General features: G+C 36.5%; 1 protein-coding gene across 2 annotated transcripts in view; it reads right to left on the bottom strand.

Annotated features, from left to right (window-relative positions):
• The window catches only part of VAPA (VAMP associated protein A), a 42086-nt gene that overhangs the window by 8888 nt on the left and 12629 nt on the right, over window positions 1–20569 (bottom strand). Inside the window, exons 2-5 of one of the 2 annotated variants that reach the window (XM_058556722.1) lie at window positions 15551–15703; window positions 12132–12235; window positions 11374–11454; window positions 70–204 (exon numbers count right to left, since the gene is read on the bottom strand). In XM_058556722.1, the coding sequence (XP_058412705.1) occupies window positions 70–204; window positions 11374–11454; window positions 12132–12235; window positions 15551–15703 (473 nt within the window). The remainder of the gene's footprint in view (window positions 1–69; window positions 205–11373; window positions 11455–12131; window positions 12236–15550; window positions 15704–20569) is intronic. The other variant, XM_058556721.1, reaches the window with a different exon arrangement.

Here is a 20569-nt window from a genome sequence, read left to right as displayed (position 1 = left end):
AGGTAACTACATTAACATAACCAATAACACTAGTAGACTCCTATGGCTGTTAAGCTCCCTAAAACAAACCTTCTGTTTCTCCTGTTTGAACACAGTGAGTCCCCTGGGGTCATTCTTCCTGTTATAACTGGCAGGTGTTGCAACTGTGTTGTTGATGCTGCTCACTGAAGTGACAGCTGGAGCAGTCCCTGGAGGAGTTACACCCTGAGGTGGCAGGGGAAACAGTCTCAGATTCGCACCAAACTCTGATCTCTCCTGCACGGTACTGGGAAATGACTAACACAGAAAGCATTAGGCTCTAAACATTCACATTTTATTCTATAAAAATGTGTCATGCATAAGATATATACTAATAAATAATAGCTATATTAAAGCAAAAAGTACAGGTTTCTGAATTAACTTTCTATATTATTTCCCAAACAAAATCAGCTATGATCAATTTGCATTATGTTCACTAATTTAATGTATAACCTTATTAAATTTATGCTAGCTTCATGTTGCCCTAAAATGAATACCTTCCAACTATGTGGCTCTTAATTTTTGTTACTAATCAATACTTGTCAATATCTAAAAACAAGCACTTCATATTTTCTTACCTTTGATAACACTCAATCTGAACAATTTTTAAGTTAAATGAATTTTTTTCCCCTTGAAATTCAAAAAACGCCATGATTCATAAACCTCTCCTGTACTTAACACCCCACCCCCAAACAGACACAAACACACACATCTCCCAGGGGCAATAAACACTTAAAAAAAACATTCTAGTATACCATTATTTCCATACTTCTCTTCCTATCTTCTCAAATTCCTTTAATACAGATAAAAATAATATTATACAAAAGGTTAGAACAGACTCTGAAATAATACTTATTGATATCCAAGTCACTATATATAACTAAGAAAACTCCAACCCAACGTGTGTTTTGTCTCAACAGAAAATAATGTACTCTTAATCACAAAAAATCTTTACAATAAGACCCCTGAAATCCCCTGTTCTTGACAGCCCACCAGTCTTTATTTAGACAAATCAGTATTTTTTCCTAGAAAATATGTCATTAACAGATGTTAGATGGAGGGCATAAATGAAATGCAATACATTTAAGAAATCTGGAAAACGTCAAGTAGAGAGTTAGAGGCCTCAAAATAAACCCCCAAAATTTTTAATTGAACACAAAGAATTGAATGGGTGATAAAACATAAATAACAAGTTAACTAAAACCACATTCAATCCTGAAAAAACACTACCACTAATTGGACATTAGATTTCTTAATAACAGTGTTGACAATAACTAAAAAGAGCTAACAATTCATTTTTATATTGGTAGTAAGTATAAAACAGTCAACGCTTTAGTATCGTCTGCCTCCAGCTATCAACAACTCAGGGAACAGGCTGAATGGCTCTCAGTATTAGCACTGAATACAGCTCAAGTGAAGGCTCCACTGGCCATTAACTTACTGAAATATATCCAGTCAAAGACCTGCTGTCCCCTAGGACAATGGTGACCACACACTTTAGTGTGCTTACAGGACACTATCAGTTAATGCCTGTTGTCCAGGAAGCATTATTAATAATACTTCATTTATTCTAAAATGAGAGAGTTCCTGGATTCCTAGGTCACTCTATCTATGATCCAAATTAGAGAGCTATTTCCCAAAAAGAAGCCCACACTTTAATCATGGTTCAAATAAACTAGAATTGTTTTGTCACAAATAATGACTTCTTTAAACTATAAAAATAAAAAAAAACATGGACTCAACCACTATACATCTAAAGCTGGCACCTTTCCTACCCTACAAGATGACCACAAAACTTAAATCATTTTCTTATTTATATATTCAGTATCAAGGTCCTAAAAAACCTAGAGAAATCAACAAAATAATAACATATCCTTTTCCACTGTTTTTAGAACATGTACATGCCAGAACTAATAGCATACCTAAAAAGATCCAGATCCTCAAACAGCAGTGGGGTACACTTACATAACATACTTAAATTAAATGCCTTTCAACTTTTTTGGGGGGTACAGAAGGTTGGTGAGGAGCTGGGAGCAGGAGTGAGACAGCAGGATGTGGTGGTTAATATAAGAAACACTGAATCAACATCGCCAAGTCCAAGACCTGCTACCTACTCCAACTTCGAGAAGAAAGTATCAACAACTACGATGGCTACTGTGGTATCTATCTGCTTTGGATACTAACCAAATTCTTCTCAAGTTGACTACTAAAGAGCACAAATTCTGATGATCAACTCTTTAAAGTGAATGTATAAGGGACCATTAACTACATGTGGACTTCTCCATTGTTCTCAACACTAAATAAAAAGAAGGCTGAATACAAAGTACATGTGCCATCCTGAGAGAGCAATGTAAAGCAATGTAAAGTTGTCACCAGCAACTTAGTTAAAAACTAAACTGAATTTTGCTTAAATTAACATCTTTTTTACAAAATATTAATTAACAAACTAAAAAATGAATAAAGGGTCAAATGATACCAAAGAATTCACTATACAGCAATCATAACTATAAACTATAAGAAACATATTTTGTACTCTGAACTTCTAAAAATATACATTACCAACATAGTTTTCATAACATTTTTGTTAATCTTGCACATTTAGAAATGTATTTTCCTTGAATAAGGGAGTGTCATCTTTAATCAATGTGTTTTAAGTCAGGATTCAGCTTCACACAGCATTTTATCAATGTATCTGTAGTTAACTAACAAACCTGACCTAGGCATTAACAGTATTCAATAATCCCCCAATCTTCTAACAGACAAGTTTCATGCTAAATTGAAGATAAACATACAGAAAAAGGATGTTAAGTAATTTCGTAATTTCATCTACGGATGCTAGACAGAAACCAATACGTCAAAGATACTATGGTTTTTAAGCAGTTTTATCAACTTCATCTGTAGAGAATACTGAACTGGAGATGGCAAGATATAATTATCAACAGGGTCTTATTTACCACTTGAATGAAGTATTATAAAAGAAGTGCTTTACTTGTATTTATATATATATATAAAGAGTTTCATCCTTAACTGTTATAATAAATAAAAACTTTATTAAATGTTTTGTACTATTATAAGATCCCAGATTTTGTTACTTTGAGGTTTTATATTTTCTATAAAGGATGAGATGCAACACTAAAATAATGACTTAATGAAGTCACATGATCAACAACTCAGATGGAACTGGGTCTGTGCCAGGTTACATTCGATTTAAATACATTTCTCAGTAACTAAGATTTTCTTGTAGAATCTGCAAGTTAGTAGTACCACAAGAATGAATTTAAGCAGTAACAGTCAGTGTTTCCAGAAGCGTATTTTACAGAACACCATATATTCCATGAGAAGTTATTTACGTTTAAATAAAATAGAAAAAAGAAGTGCTGGGTTAAACATATTTCCTTTATTCAGGGCCTTCAGTATGCAAAGTCTATTGGTAGATACACTATTTGTAGCATTTTTCCAAACTCATTTGACCACAGAACCCTTCCAACTCAATACACTTTGGGAAATACTGCCTTAACAAAAACACAGCTGTGTTTCAGCCCATCTTTTTAACATGCACATTCATCAATTAAGGCCCCATCTAGGTTGTGTATAGTACAGATACAATTTTTTTTACACGTTTGAATTATATAAATTTGAAATACTGATATGTTGAAATATTAAAAGTTTCACTGTATATGCAAAACTTGAAATATGAATTCCAAACACTTAAAAATATCCATCAAGAATCGTAATGGCTAAGCTAGCAAGCCATGTGAGTTGCTATATCAAAACAGCACTTCAGCTGCTCAGAGCACCTGCCCATTCTTCTCAAGGTCACTGTTGGATTTCACACATTTTGAATTACTCAAGATCTTCAAGAACATATCCCAACCATAAAATGCAATCACTCTCATATGAAATAAAAGGATGCACATCACCCTACGTGCTGTTGGACACAATTTTACCATTAAAACTTTACCATTTGAAGAAGTGCTTTCAATTGACAGTCAGGTCTCCATTCCAACCTTGGCCAAAAGAATGGTTTGACAGAAATTCTGACAAAACTAAAAATCACTGTCTTACTCCCAGCGTCCAGGTTGTGGCTTAAAATACCGTCTCTCACTGAAAGGACCCAGAGTTTCTTGAAGAAATGGCTAATTCCAGGACTGGGCCTGGAAATATCTTGCCATATTAGACATCAAGAAAATGACCAAAGACTACTATGATAAAAGGACTCAGGAACCACCTTGAAGAGGCTCCTACCTGCCAATCTGAGCACCAAGAATGATAATAACTGCAAGGAGTTGAAACACAAATGTTTCAGTCCATGAGTTTATAACATGCAGAAGACAGGGAGGGAAAGAGGGTGGAGAGGAAGGAGGAAGGGAAGTTGACTGATTGTACATCCTATCAGAGGGACATGTGTGACCAATTCGTTTTTTGAAAGCCTATAATTAAAGAGAAAGACAGGCATTTATCCTGCCTTTATAAACTCTACCATTGAATGAATAACCAAATATTAGATGAGCCCAAGTTTCTCTCTACACAGGTGTTCTAACTAATATAACAAAGTGGCAATGACATAATATCACCGTAATGCAACCTTAAATGAATTAATGGACCTAAACTATATTTTGTCAATTTCAACTTCATTTAACATTTTGGGCCAGATAACTCTGTTGTAAAGGCTGTTCTATGCACCGTAGGAAGTTGAGCAGCATCCCTGGCCTCTACTCAGTAGACGCCTGCAGCACCCCTCCCCCTCTAGTTGTGACAACCAAAAATGTCTCCAGACATTGACAAATGTCCCCTGGGAAGCATAATCACCCTTGGTTGAAAACCACTCATAAACACATTGCACACCAACGGTGGCTAACTTCATCAAAGAAACAACCAGACATTACGTGCCTCCTTGAGAGAATATGTCACCACCTACAAAAGCAATCTTGCCTCTCCCCCACCAGCAAAAATAAAAATTTAATCAAGCCCCTAGATACAATTATAGGATATATCAAAGATAGTAGTTAAATGACACCACACAAACCCAGTTTCTTTAATAAATAATTTGCAAGGAAAAAAATAGAGAAGAAATCTATAAATTAAACAATTTAAGAAACGTACCATCCAATAGCAGTATGTGGACTTTATTTTGATCTGAATTCAAACAAACGGCAAAATTTTTTTTTTTTTTTTTTTTTTGGTGAGGAAGATTCACCCTGAGCTAACATCTGTGCCCATCTTCCTCTATTCTCTACGTGGGTTGCCACCACAGCATGGCTAACTAGTGGTGTAGGTCCGTGCCCAGATCTGAACCCATGAACCCAGGCCGCCAAAGCGGAGAACACCAAACTTAACCACTACGCTGTGGGGCCTGCCCCCTAAAAAATTTTTAAATGACATTTGTGAGAAAAATTTGAATGCTGCCTGGATAGTTTGACATATTAAGCTTTTAAAGGCTTAATGACAGTATTGTCATTAAACTCTCTTTTCCCTTTTTTTAAAGTCTTTATCTCTGGATGATATATACTAAAACAGTTACAGATGAAACTGTATCATGTCTGGGATTTGCCTTAAAATAATACGTGAGATGGCAAGTGGTGGGGTTTAGATGAAATAAGATTAACCATAAACTGGTCATTGGTAAAGCTGGCCATGGGTTCACAGGGATTCACTGTACTGTCTACTTTTCTAAGTGTTTAAAGTTTTGCAAAATAAAATGTTAAAAAAAAATCATTATCGAGGAGTGACGTCAGCATCATGGCGGAGTGAGCTTTCCCGTGAATTCTTCCCCCACAAAATACAACAAAAGTAACAGCCACAGACCAACAACGGAATCCCAGACAGTCAAAAGCTGGAGCGGAGGGATCCACACTGCCGCACATCTGAGAGCGGAACGTGCTGGGCCCCCGGAGGAAGTGGGGAGAGGTAAGGAGAACTCCGCTCCCTCCCCATCAGATCAGCGATCCGGTCCGCGCGGCTCCCAGAGAGGGGGGAGGGGCGGCCCTCAGCGGGAAACTGTAGCTCTTCGGGCGCTCTCAGCCAGTGGGAAACTCCCGCACAGAGGGCTCAGAGGAGCCACAGGGCTACCATCAACATCTGAGCAACCCAGAGAGCGGATAAAGAGGGGCAAACGAGAAGCCTCCCACGTCAGGGACCCAGAGGGCAAAAGAGAGAGCTCCCCCCTCCCCACAACCCGGAGTCTGCAGCTCGACCAGATCTAGCGGTCCGAGGCAGACCTGAATAAACTGGACTGGACCCGTGGATGGCAGTGGGGAAAAGAAACAAAACAAAACAAAACAAAACTGCGGATCGCAGCAGAAAAACTGGGGCAGAGCGCAGGGGGCTTAGACTACACAGCCCTTTACCACCACACAGTGGCGGCAGGTGGAAATTGCAACCAGAGACTTCCAGGATGAGGAAAATCAAAACCAACACAGGAACCACAATGCAAAAATATATGAAATCACCAGACCAGAAACAAAATGACAAGCACCCAGAAATCAACCCCGAAGACACAGAAATCCATAAACTAAATGACAGAGATTTCAAAATAGCTATCATAAAAACACTCAACGAAATACGAGACAACACAGACAAACAATTAAATGAGATTAGGAGTTTCTTCACAAAAGAGATTGAAATCATAAAGAAAAACCTATCAGGGCTGATGGAGATGAAGAACACAATGGAGGAGATAAAGGAGAATCTGGAATCTCTAAAGAACAGAGCTGACAATATGGAGGAAAGAATTAGTACTTTAGAGGATAGGAATACAGATATACTCCAGATGGAAGAAGAGAGAGAACTAAGACTAAAAAGAAATGAAGAAAGACTCCGAGAAATATCGGACTCTATTAGAAAATGTAACATAAGAATTATAGGTATTCCTGAGGGAGAGGAGAGGGAAAGAGGAACAGAGAGCCTATTCAAGGAAATAATAGCTGAAAATTTCCCAAATCTGGGGAAGGAGCAGGAAATACCAGTAAGCGAAGCCAACAGGACTCCTATATATATTAACAGACAAAGGCCTTCACCACGACACCTAGTGGTAAGGCTAGCCAGGGTCAACGACAAAGAAACAACATTAAGGGCAGCTAGACAAAAACAAAAAATAACGTACAAAGGAACTCCCATCAGGCTCTCAGCGGATTTCTCAACAGAAACTTTTCAGGCTAGAAGAGACTGGAATGATATATTCAAAATACTAAAAGACAAAAACTTTCAGCCAAGAATACTCTATCCAGCAAAAATATCCTTCAAATATGATGGAGAAATAGTAACTCTCCCAGATAAACAAAAGCTAAGGGAGTTCATGGCCACGAGACCGCCACTACAAGAAATACTCAAGAAAGCCCTCAGGCCTGAAAACAAGAAGAGAAAGGGAACACAAAGCTTGGAGTAAGGAGAAAAGTAGGTAGACAAAATCAGAGAAATAGTAGATCTTTACCGGAATAGGTTAGCAACCACTTAAATACTAAACTCAAAGATCAAAGGAAGAAATTCACCAAAAATAAATTTAACCTCATCACTGTAAACACACAGCCACAACACAAGATAGAATAAGGTATAACAAGAGCAACTTAGAAGGGGAAGAGGAAAGTGACTGAATTGACTTAGTATAAGGAAATAGGAGGCTATCAGATAATGGACTATCTCATACAGAAGATTTTTCGCCCAAACCTCAAGGTAACCACTAAACAAATAATCAAAACAAAACCACATATGATAAACAAAGAGAAAACTAGAAGAATCATAAGACAGAACAACCAAACTGAATTGGCAGTCCAAAACAAATGGGACAAGAAACAAAGGAAATGCAAAAGAACCAGAAAATAAGTGACAAAACAGCAACATTCAACCCTCATATTTCAATAATTACCCTAAATGTAAATGGATTGAACTCTCCAATCAAAAGATACAGAGTGGCAGGATGGATTAAAAAGCAAGACCCAACAATATGCTGCCTTCAGGAAACACATCTTAGCACTAAAGACAAGCACAGGCTCAGAGTGAAAGGATGGAAGACAATACTCCAAGCTAATGGCAAACAAAAGAAAGCAGGTGTTGCCATACTCATATCAGACAAAGTAGACTTCAAGATAAAACAGGTTAAGAAAGACAAAGAAGGGAAATATATAATGATAAAAGGGACACTCCATCAAGAAGACATATCACTTATAAATATATATGCACCCAACATAGGAGCACCAATGTACATAAAACAACTATTAACAAACCTAAAAGGAGAAATCAACAACAACACAATAATAGTAGGGGATCTTAACACCCCACTTACAGCAATGGATAGATCATCCACACAAAAAGTTAATAAAGAAATATTAGACTTAAATGAAAAACTGGACGAGATGGACCTAGTAGACATATACAGAGCACTCCACCCAAAAACAGCTGACTACACATTCTTCTCAAGCGCGCATGGAACATTCTCTAGGATAGACCATATGTTGGGAAACAAAGCAAGCCTCAATAAATTTAAGAAGATTGAAATCATAACAAGCATCTTTTCAGACCATAAGGCTATGAAACTGGAAATGAACCAGGAAAAAAAAACTGGGAAAGTGACAAAAATGTGGAGATTAAACAACATGCTACTGAACAACCAATGGATCATTGATGAAATTAAAGGAGAAATCAAAAACTATCTGGAAACAAACGAAAATGATAACATGCCATATCAAACCATATGGGACGCAGCAAAAGCGGTCCTGAGAGGGAAACTCATAGCGATACAAGCCCACCTTAACAAACAAGAAAAAGCCCTAATAGGCAACCTTAAATTACACCTAACAGAACTAGAAAAAGAAGAACAAACAAAGCCCAAAGCCAGCAGAAGGAGAGAAATAATAAAAATCAGAGCAGAAATAAATGATATTGAGACCAAAAAAACAGTAGAAAGGATTAATGAAAAAAAAATCATTATCTTGAACAAATATTCCCTACAACTTAATTGGTCAATAATAACTACACTGCAAGTCCCAGTAGTTCAATTAGTGGAAATACACTCTGCACCTAGGTCGTCTAAGCTCAGAATCAGATATTCTCTGGAGTACTTTGAAATTCCTGTACACACTAGGGGTTACTAATAATACCTGTTCTGAAAAGGTTCCAGGCCCAAACTACCTCTGCTCGTGCTCCATGGCATGGGACTCTGGGAACTCCACTCAGCATCTGTTCAAGCCCGTTAGCAGATCCAAAACCGCTTTCTTGGATTACTATGGGCTATACCGATACACAGGACCTGCCAGTCTCCTCTATGAGGTGCTTAAATGGTTAGGCTCAACTGTCATAGTTGTATGATTTCCATCAACTTCTGATTTGGTTTCCAAAGCAGTGAGAGCTACTCTTAATCAGCAATATCAAATTCTTGGGTTCAGCACTTTTCAGACTAGAATTTCATGTCTATGTGTGCTATCCAGAGCATAAGAGAAACCCAAATCAAAGACAGTCAGCTCTATGTTTATTAAATAATGGTAAAAAATGACAAAACTCTAAGTGAGAAAATATCCAAATGTGTTTTTAAAATAAGTCAACCCTTATTCTACTCAATTCTACTGCTGGGAATATATCCAAACGAAACAAAAACACTATGTCGAAAACACATGCACCCCATGTTCACTGCAGCATTATTTACAATAGCCAAGACATGGAAACAACCTACATGTCCATCGACGGATAAATGGATAAAGAAGTTGTGGTAGATACATACGTTGGACTATTATTCAGCCATTAAAAAAAGAAGGAAATCCTACCATTTGTGACAACACAGATGGACCTTAAGAGAATTATGCTAAATTAAATAAGGCAGACAGAGAAAGACAAATACCATATGATCGCAATTATATGTGGAATCTAAAAGAAACAAAACTAATAGAAAAAGAGATCTGATTTGTGGTAACCAGAGGTGGAGGGTGGGTGAAATGGATGAAGGTGGTCAAAGGGAACAAACTTTCAGTTATAAGATAAATAAGGACTGGGGGCATAATGTACAGAATGATGACTATCATGTTAACACTGCTGTATGGTATATCTGAACGTTGTTAAGACAGTAAATCCTAAGACTTCTCATCACAAGGAAAAAAATATTGGTTTTCCTGTTTTTTATCTATATGACATAATAGATGTTAACTAAACTTACTGTGGTAATCATTTCACTATACATGTAAGTCAAGTCATTATGCTGTACACCATAAACTTACATAGTGCTGTACGTGAATAATATCTCAACAAAACTGGAAAAAAATAACATAAAATTAGTCAACATAGACAACGTGCTGCTGTGTTTTCTTGGTTCCAATAATAAGAGCTATCTATGCAAGCTATTAGCTTCCTGGCAGCCTAGGCAAAAAAGAAAACTCCAAAGGGGGAGCATAAACATGCCATCGAACCCTCACTTTCCAGTAAGAACATAGGTATTCACATTTTTTGTCTTTGGCAAATATCTCGAAATCTCTTAAAAAATGCATTAAAAAATACAATAAATAATTTGGCCAACACCCAATTACCATTCAGGGACTTTTTCATTTCAGCTTATCCTGAAAGAGTAACACAGTAATTGAGCCCATGTATTTAATCTGCAAGTTTACTTTTCAAAAGGGCAAATGGCCTCCAGATCAAGGCAACAGTCATGACCTAATTGTGTCAAACAATTCTATTTTACCCATATTATTAAGTCAACCAAAAAAAAACCTACCTACCTTTCAAAGTTTCTCCTACAAACCATAGAAAAAGATTCAATTTGCATTTCAGAAGAGAAATGGGGAAAGTAACCACAACCCCTTCTACACATCATATACTACTTTTTAAACTACACACATATATCCCTCAGTCCCCTAAATTGTATTTGCCGCACACTAATCAAAAAGCAACATAAAAATTATTAAGGAATAAAATCAGATGGATTTTGACCAAAATCAATAGTGAGCAAAATACCTGGGAACAGCCAAACTTGGAAGAAACTGCTTGCCCACGTAAATTAAATCTTTTATCCCCAGACTGCTGGTATATAGTTGCCAAAAAGCGGTTTTTATGTCTGTTAGTAAATTATATTCATGTATACACATGTCTCATTCTAAAAAAAACTTTAAGTGTTTTAAGTGGCAAAAATTTGGTAGAACTAAATGATTCTTCTCCATCAGGCAGCTTGTATCCAAAAGCATTTTTCTTCTTGAACGAACAAAATGTTGTAAAAAGAAAAGAGAGCTCAATTTTTTTTAAAACATCAATAAGCACTGAGTCTAATCAAGTGGAATAGCCATGTCACATATCCCACAAAGGCCAAAAACAGAAGCAAAATTAATCTCAAAGTAACTGAGAGCTCAACAGCTACCAGTTTTCTTACATTTTCCTACTTACCAATTTATCATTTTCATTGGGCATTTCAAATACACATCTCAATTTAGAATCCATTAATTCGTCGGGTTTTGCCTCTTTCCACTAAAAACAAACAAAACCAAACATAAGACACAGGAGACATGATCTTGACAAATCGTTTCACCTCAAGGGACAACTAAGGATTGGTGTGGCTGCTTGGAGCAGGAATGCGGTCTTTGGCTCAGCCAGGACGTACAGGTGTACTCCGCGTACTGATCGCCCTGCATCATTATCTGACAATGAACAGAACTTTTTATACAATCCTAAAAGCTACTATCACCACCTGTTAAAATCTCATTAACATCTCTAGAGATTACAGAACTTTCTTCTTAGTACAGTTGTGCGCCTCATACCCGCATTTGGGCCAACAATGGACTGCATATACAACGGTGGTCCAATAAGATTAGAACCATATAGCCTAGGTGTGTAGTAGGCTATACCCTCTAGGTTTGTGTAAGTACACTCCGCGATGTTCACACAAGGATGAAATCACCTAATGAAATATTTCTCAGAACATGTCGTCACTAAGTGACACATAACTGTAGTAGCATTTCTAAACTGTTTCTAAAAAATACTATTTCAAAATTCTTTCACTCTTGAAATTGTCAGGATTATCTGTAACGAACAGATTTACAGATTTTTTTAAATTTTAAAAAGTAGGTTTCTCAATTGAGAACTACACAAAACCCACAGTTTAAACAACATTCCCCAAAATAATTCTGTTCAACTTCTATACTTACCACAGCTTCCATATCTGAAGTGTTTGGTGGAGCAAAAATCGTCTGTACCATAAACTTGTGTTTACTCTTTTCATTGGGGTCATAGTCAAAAGGCTGTAGCATTACTAAAGAAGAAGAAAGGACACATTACTTGGCCTTCTGCATTTGTTTGCTTATCATTCCTATTATCTCATTCATTAATATGCAAATTTAAAGAAAACCAGGAAACCTAACATTGGATCATTTACACTAAGGATCCAAAATTGACTTTATGGTTTCCAATTATTTTTAAATTGTCTACTTTTCTGATTTGCTAAGTCTTTAACAAGCCACAAAATAAACAAATGGCTATTTAAAAAATAACAATCTATAACTGTCCCCTTTAAATTTAAGTTCGGGAAAATTTTCAAAATTTTGTTAACATTATTATACTGCCTGTAAGCTCGAATTAAATCTAGTCAATTGTCTATTAAAACTAGTTATAATATAAATATAGGCTTCATTTTAGTATTTAGTGATGGTATCTCTTAAAATTAGAAAACAGAGATATTTAGGGGCCAGCTGGGTGGCACAGCAGTTAAGTGCAGGCCCTCCGCTTCAGCAGCCCAGGGTTTGCAGGTTTGGATCCTGGGCGCGGACCAACGCACCACTTGTCAAGCCATGCTGTGGCGGCATCCCATATAAAGTGCAGAAAGATGGGCACGGGTGTCAGCCCAGGGCCAATGTTCCTCAGCAAAGAGAGGGGGATTGGCAATGGATATTACCTCAGGGCTAATCCTACACACACACACACACACACACACTCTCTCTGAGATATTTAAAGGAGAAATTCTAAGTAACTTAAAAATTCACTACCATATATTAGTGTTCTAAATATAACTAATTTTTCAAAAACAGATTGTAAATAAATAGCTATTCAAGACGAGTTTATAAATTTGTTAAAATCTGATTTTAAGAAAAAGTATGAAAGGAAACCTTATAGCCTCACGATTTCTAGAATTTTTCTGGCATCCTAATAATTACATTCAAATTTTTTTCTAAGCATTCATAAATTTCAGTAGCCTGTAAGAGGGTTTTTAGAGGCTCCATGTGATATAAGTCATGCTAAATTATATAATACAAATCTAATAAGAGATTACAAAGAATGAATCAGCAACATACAAAATACGTACATCGTATTGTGGAAATTATTTCCCTGCTAATATTTAGATTATTTCTAAGATATGTGTGTGTGTGTGTGTGTGTGTGTGTGTGTGTGTGTGTATGCACCAACACTTTCAAAAAGACAAATGCAATTAAGCAAATGTGAAAAATATCAATTATATAAGAAAATCTTATTTCTAAGGTATGTCTGAGAAGTCCATCAACTCCATCATGATTAAAAACAATATTTTTAAGGGCCAAATACACAGTAGCAGAAAATGCACAGGATAAATGCCTGCGAGTCCACATAAAGCAGAATACATTTCCATTAACATCCTTCACTGAGCAATCACTGTAGGCTAATCACTAAGAACTGGATAAAAAAAAAACTTAAAACTTGGTTGTGATTTTATGACAGTTATACCCTAAGGTTGCAGACCATATAACAAGAGAAAGACAATCTTAAAATATATATATAAATATGTACAAATTAAAATAGCAAATTCACAAAACTAAGTACTAAAGGGAGACAGGAAAAAAAGGAGTGAGTACGTAGTACAGTCAATCAGGGAAAGGTGCTGGAGGAGGGCAGTCTGTGTGACTCCTTATACGGAAGGAAGGTGCCATACTAAAAACTCAAGAGCTATGTTCTAATTGGAGGAGAGGAATCTGAGGGCATGATAATCAAATAGTAACTAGTGTGTCTGAAGCTTTTAATAACTCAGGTGCTCAATACAAAGAGCTTATGTGAGAGAAAGTGCTTTGAAAAGTATACATGTTCTTAAGAAATACTAATACAATAAAACTTCAGCAATCCAGAACCCTCAAGGAAAAAGTTATTCTGAATAATTTTATGGATTCCTAGGGATATAACTGTTTGCATCAAAAACTATTTTTAATCATGTGGTTAGAAATAATTCTATCTTCTTCCAATCTAGCTAAAGACTTAAAGATTTAGAGAGCAACTTTCAGAATGCATGTACTCATTGCCTAATCTTATTTCCCATCCATCATTCCCATGCACTGACAATTTGGACAAACAAACACGAAAGCATTCCTCCCAGGCCACCATACCACAAGACTCCCTAAAAACACCTTTTCTAGGGCCTTCTAGCTCTGAGTTTTTGGATAAACCTACTAAGGGAGGATTTAGTGTCACCAAGAACTCTGATGATGGTCTGTCCTTTACTGCCTTTGCAGTCAGGTTCCACTTCTAAATACCTTCCATGAGCCTACTCTAGGCTCTCACTCTTTGTATAATTTGCTATTTTTAATCTGCTGTGGACTTGAAAACCAGAAAACTCATACAGAATTATTATTATAATATCTTAGGAATACTTACCAGGATGACTCAGGCATATTTTGTTTTCTGTCTTTAAGTATACATGTCTAGGTCATGCTCCTCGAGACTGATCTAGGAGAGGTCCATGTGTGTTCCTGCTCCCCGTGTTGTTATGACACACGGTGGGAGGTGAGAACTACTGCTAGACAGCAAGAGTAAATGGTCTCTGTGTGACCCTGAGAAGTTCTCCCATAAGTAAGATACATTCTCATACTTGCTTCTTATTTCTCAGTTCTGTTAGATGACATTGTAAGGAGTACTGTCTTGGGAAGTGTGAGGGAAGAAAGGAACAGTTTACAGAAGGCATTAACTATGGCACCAGCACAGACTCCAGAGCAGGAGTAAGCAATCCATATATGGAAGGAACCAAGCATACTCCTTGGACTATAAGTAAACATAAAAGGGCATAATGAAACTAAGGTTTTCAAGTGCAGGACGTTGTTGGCATTTACAATAAAAGCCAGAAAGACTCATCTAGTTTGATACAATAGGCAAAAAAGAGGCACTGTACATTTTTAAGCAAAAGATTTAGATTAATACTTCTATAGCTGCATGCACCACGTAACAACAGCTAGAGATCTGAATGAGAAGGATCAATCACAAAAATGATGTAGTATTTCAAAGCTAAAATAATAAGGGCAGAGAATGTGGTAGTAAACTGTAGTAAAAAAGAACAGATATAAAATTTTAAATTGACGATAACTCCTTATAAAATGACCACATACACCTCCACCATGAGATAAATGTTAGACATTTTCTCCAACAGTTTGCATGTAGTAAGATAACAGAAGGACATCATTAAAGGCATAGCCAGAATAGGGCATCATTAAAGGCATAGCCAGAATAACTTAAAAACTATTTCTCTCCCTCCAGATGAAACTCTAAAAACCAAATTAAACATAATCATAAAAAGTCAAAATTCAAAACTGTAAAAATTCAGGACATGATGTGTTACCTGAAACAGTCACAGTCAACCCTGGGTCAATAATTCCACTGTTGGGCCTCACACAGTACCGACGAGGTGCTGTAGTCTTCACTTTGAAACATACTTTTCTATCCGATGGATTTCGCAACTTAAGATTTGTAGTGACTACATCTGTGAAGGGGCCTGTAAGGTTTAAAAACAAAAAACAGGAAAAAAAAAATTTAATTGGATTCACACATACATTAAAAAAAAGTGGAATTCAAAACTGAACATATATAACCTCAATTGTATTTGAAGTATGTATTGAAGTCTGTATACATAACTATACCAGATGACTGACAGTACTTTTCTCTAGGTAGTCGACTTACAATGAGTTTTATTTTCTGTTGGCCTCCTGACCACATTTTACAAAATTTCTACAGGAACATGTATTATTCCTACCAAATAAAAAGTAATTTCAAAGTTTCAATTCATGAAGTAAGTCCAGAGTTATAGTCTTATAGTATGCTCTTACCACATTACATTATTTTCCAGTGGTCTACAAACTGGTGCCAATCTTCAAATTCATTTTACTAAGCCAACTGTAAAAATTTCTACATCTGAAGAAACTACATCCAATGAAAACAGTGCTCTTGCTTCACCTCAATTAGGTTTGATTCATTCACTCCTTCATTCGTTCACTCACATATTTGTTAGGTGTTTATTACGAGCACTGTGTCAAATGCTCTAGATACAAAGTTCTCAAGCTTTGGTTCCTCACCCAAACAACATTAAAACTGCAAAACAAAGAACCCAGAAAGTTGATCCACTCCTGCCTGAATTAAGTAAGTCCTAAACCAGTATAACCTCATTTTTTTAAAAAGGGAAGAAAGGAAAGATTATAGCCATTTTTGCTCTTGACTGAAGAAAAGCCCATAAGACATTATGCAGATTCATTTAGACAATAAAATGAATACTTGTTAATTTGGAGACAGAAGATAAACTTAAAAACATGTCCCGGGCCCAGCCCGGTGGCGCAGGTGGTTAAGTGCGCGCAGGCGGTTAAGTGCACGCACTCGGCTGCGGCGGCCTGGGGTTCACCAGTTCGGATCCCGGGTGCGCACCGACGCACCACTTGTCAGGCCATGCTGTGGTGGCGTCCCATATAAAGTGGAGGAAGATGGGCATGGATGTTAGCCCAGGGCCAGTCTTCCTCAGCAAAAAGAGGAGGATTGGCAGATGTTAGCTCAGGGCCGATCCTCCTCACAAAAAAAAACCAAAAACAAAAAAAAGTCCCAATGGAAAGCAGTAACTGCACTCTTCTAACTAACCCAAAAGCAATTTTAAATGGTTTTTAAAACAATCAGTTTTAAGTTATACTAAAAAAAAAAAGGGGGGGGAGGCTGAAATCAAAGACAACTATCATAAAGGCTATCTTTATTTAAATAAACAAGAACAAGCATGTCTCTTAAAAATTTATAGTATGGAGCCCAGATTGAGAAAATTCTCCAACTCTGTCAGATAAAGTTTCCTGTTTTGTTGAATATTGGAAAATTATCTAACACAAAAGCTTGAAGGGGAACAGCAAACATCAGCAAAGGAAAAGAGGCACTAGGAAGATGGCACAAGATGAAAACAAACAGATCTGCCTATTAGCAGCCAGAGGGAAAGAAACAGCCTTAAGGCCTGAGAAGTGAAATGATTTTATCCTATGCTTAAAGTCTGTGAGCTGTGAAATATTTTCTAACAAATAAAGATTTGGAACTGGGAAGAGAAGGAGGAGACAGAAAGGAGAGAACATTAGAAGAAAACATACAAAGGCAGAGAACCAGTTACAGAAAAGAAAAAAATTTATATAAAACGGCCATTAAAATCAACAAGTATGCGTGAATTTTGGGGGGAAAAAAGTGTACAGTATGATGTTTTGAACAGCTTGCTTTAATTGTGTGGTCAAGTTAATCATTCAATTTGTATATTATTTTACATTCTGCTTCTACCATTTTTGACAAGCAGCTGATTAACTACTCCACCATACACTGGCATATGCGAGTAAAGGAGAAAACGCCAATCTATCCATTTTGCTGCATGAATCCACAAAATGGTTGGCTAGAAATGCATTTTAAACTACTGGAAAAACTAGGAGTCTTACAAGACATAGATTCCATTTCTTAACGTCCTTAAAGTCCATAAATTACTACAGATAATTGAGAATGTGTAAATTTTTATAGGACTATTTCAACTGGGACTTCAACACTAGCAGCAAGCATGTATTTTTTAAAAACTTTCGTAGTAACATGACAGAAACATTTCATACACTTTAATTTTAAACAATCCTATATTTTCATAACATAATTATGTAACATTTTTAATTTTTAAATTCAATTTTTTAAATTCTCCCCAATTTTAGACGAAAATATCAATTATCCAAAATAGCTTAAAAAGCTAATTTTTAAAACTGATTTAGAAAATGTCTACGTGTCAATTTTCATCAACATACAAATACTGAAATAGTCCTTAAATTTTATATTGCCCAGCAGGGCTTATAAATCTTCAATAATAGATTGTGGTCTTTCAGACACAAAAATGCAAACTATTGAAAGATGAAGATAGTATGTCAAAAGGAAAAAACCCACCAATTTAAAATAAAATTCTTAACTGGTATGTTAACCTTATCAGTAAAATGTAAAATTACCTATAATAAACCCACCTAACAAATGAACATGAGATTTTCTGCTCCATTATGTCCCTCTAACCACAACTCTCAATAAGGGTTGCTCCCAGAAGACAGTTCAGAGTCTGAGCCCAGTTTCATGGTTAAAATGGAAAATCAGCAAGTACTGATGACCAACCATTAGATTAGAATAACCAGATTTAACAGTTATAATAGGTCTTGGGAAGAAACACCTGGTCCATTTTTGTGGGTCACAGAACCCTTTGAGAATCTGATGCAAGTTATATACTACTCCAGAAAAACATACATGGCAAATATTCACAAAAATTTTACACTGAATTTTTTTAGGGGTAAGAGTAAGATAGAAAGATTGGGGGGGAGGTGTATCATGGATCCCTGAAGGCTTCAGGTTAAAAACACCTGAAGAAATCGACCTTTACAGACTCTCAAAAATAGAAAAAAAGGAAAGTTATGTAACTTACTGAAAGCACCACAACACAATCCTAAATCCCAGGGTGATTCTGCCCCTAGCAGGTATTTCTGTATGACATCAATTGGGTGGTGCTGTTGCTGGGGGGAAAAGAGGAACAAGAATGTTCCTCATTCTGCAATGCCAGGGCAGACCCATACAATGAAGTATTACGCCCCTATGCCACCAAATTTTCAAATACCCCTCCAAAAATTCATAGTGGTGAAAAAAATCTCTTTTCCAGAAATATATCTAGTGGGTAAAACAGGAAAAATTTGTTCTTTTTCCTCCAAAACTTGAAAAGGTGATTTTACCATTACAGAAAACTATTCTACCAAGAGCAATGCCACTCATGACACCTGAATCACCACAACACATCTGTATCAGTCAGCAGACATTTGTAGGTGACACATTCACAGGCCTCTACCTATATGCATAAATATTCTTATTCTGCCCTTATTTCAAAAGGGTAAAAAAACCGGTCAGCCTTATTCAGATAAGTTGTCTTCTCTGAAATCCAAACTTATTTGTTATAAGGAGTTTACAAACACCTGGCTACTATATTACCTCTTCTAGTATAGTCATGCCCAAACATTCACACATTGAAATGCATATTTCATTATCAATTTACTTTCTCTTTATTTCTCCTTTATGTTATAATTAGGGTATTATATTAAACACTTTATTATATGTGTTGGTAGGTAATTTTATATATGAATTTCATTTCAGGATGGTAAAGGAGGCATTACAAAACATAAAATTTAAAAATGGGGTATTGTGTTGCATAGGGTTAAAAACCAATGCATTGTATCAATAGTCTCCCGCTTTACTAACTGAAAACATGCTTTGCAATGCTTAAGTGGCTAAACCATTAAGAAAAAGAAGTAGTTATCTTAAGAGTCAGGATAGGGGTTAACTTTGCAAGGAGGGGGCCGGCCCCATGGCGTAGTGGTTAAGTGCTCGCGCTCCACTGCTGGCGGCCCGGGCTTGGATCCTGGCGTGCACCAACACACTGACTGTCAGGCCATGCTGTGGCAGCGTCCCACATAAAGTGAAGGAAGATGCGCACGGATGTTAGCCCAGGGCCAGTCTTCTTCAGCAAAAAGAGGAGGATTAGCATGGATGTTAGTTCAGGGCTTATCTTCCTCACAAAAAAAAAATAAAATAAGAAAAATGAAAAAAAGAAAAAACTTTGCAAGGAAAAGGAGGTAGGAACTGGGAGAGGGTACAAGGAGAGCTTCTGGAATGCTGGCCAGGTTCTATTCCTTGGTCTGAGCAACGATTACATGAATATTTACTTTGTGATAATTCTTTGAACTGTACATATTTTTCCTTCATGCAAAACAATGTTTTTTTTTTTTAAGAAAAGCTCATCCTTAAGGTAACCTAAAAAAAATCTGAAAAACAAGTGCAAAGCAGTTTTGATATGAAAGTGAACATTTGAAGCAATTTATGTAGAAAACAAATACCCATGTTTTTAGGATTTCTAAAACAATCCCTCTAATTGAGGAAAATCCTGTCATCTGTCCAATATAAATGTACAGTTTAACATTTAGAAGCAATTACTAAAATAGTCTACTTTAAGATTACCTGATAGTAAAGTATAATAGTCACCAATCACAGATACCATCTGATTCATACTTCCTATGTTAGAGACGAAATTACACTGTTTATACGTAACAATGTTTCACGTAAAACAAGAAAATTCCACACAATACAGGTTACATTTCCTTGCACTCTTTTACTAGGGGGAAAAAAAAACTACAATCAAAATAACTCTACCTTTTAATTACATAGGTTGTCCTCCTTTAGTCTCCCTTTTAAACAGCCATAACATTTCCTGTCACCAAGTATTCTGACCTAATGCCACTACAACTGTCATTGCCAGTAAGCAAAAATCCTATTTCCAGCCCCAAATTCTAATAATCAG

This window comes from Diceros bicornis, chromosome 16 (assembly GCF_020826845.1).
Source record: "Diceros bicornis minor isolate mBicDic1 chromosome 16, mDicBic1.mat.cur, whole genome shotgun sequence".
NCBI lineage: Eukaryota > Metazoa > Chordata > Mammalia > Perissodactyla > Rhinocerotidae > Diceros > Diceros bicornis.
This window is presented reverse-complemented; position numbering and strand designations above follow the sequence as displayed.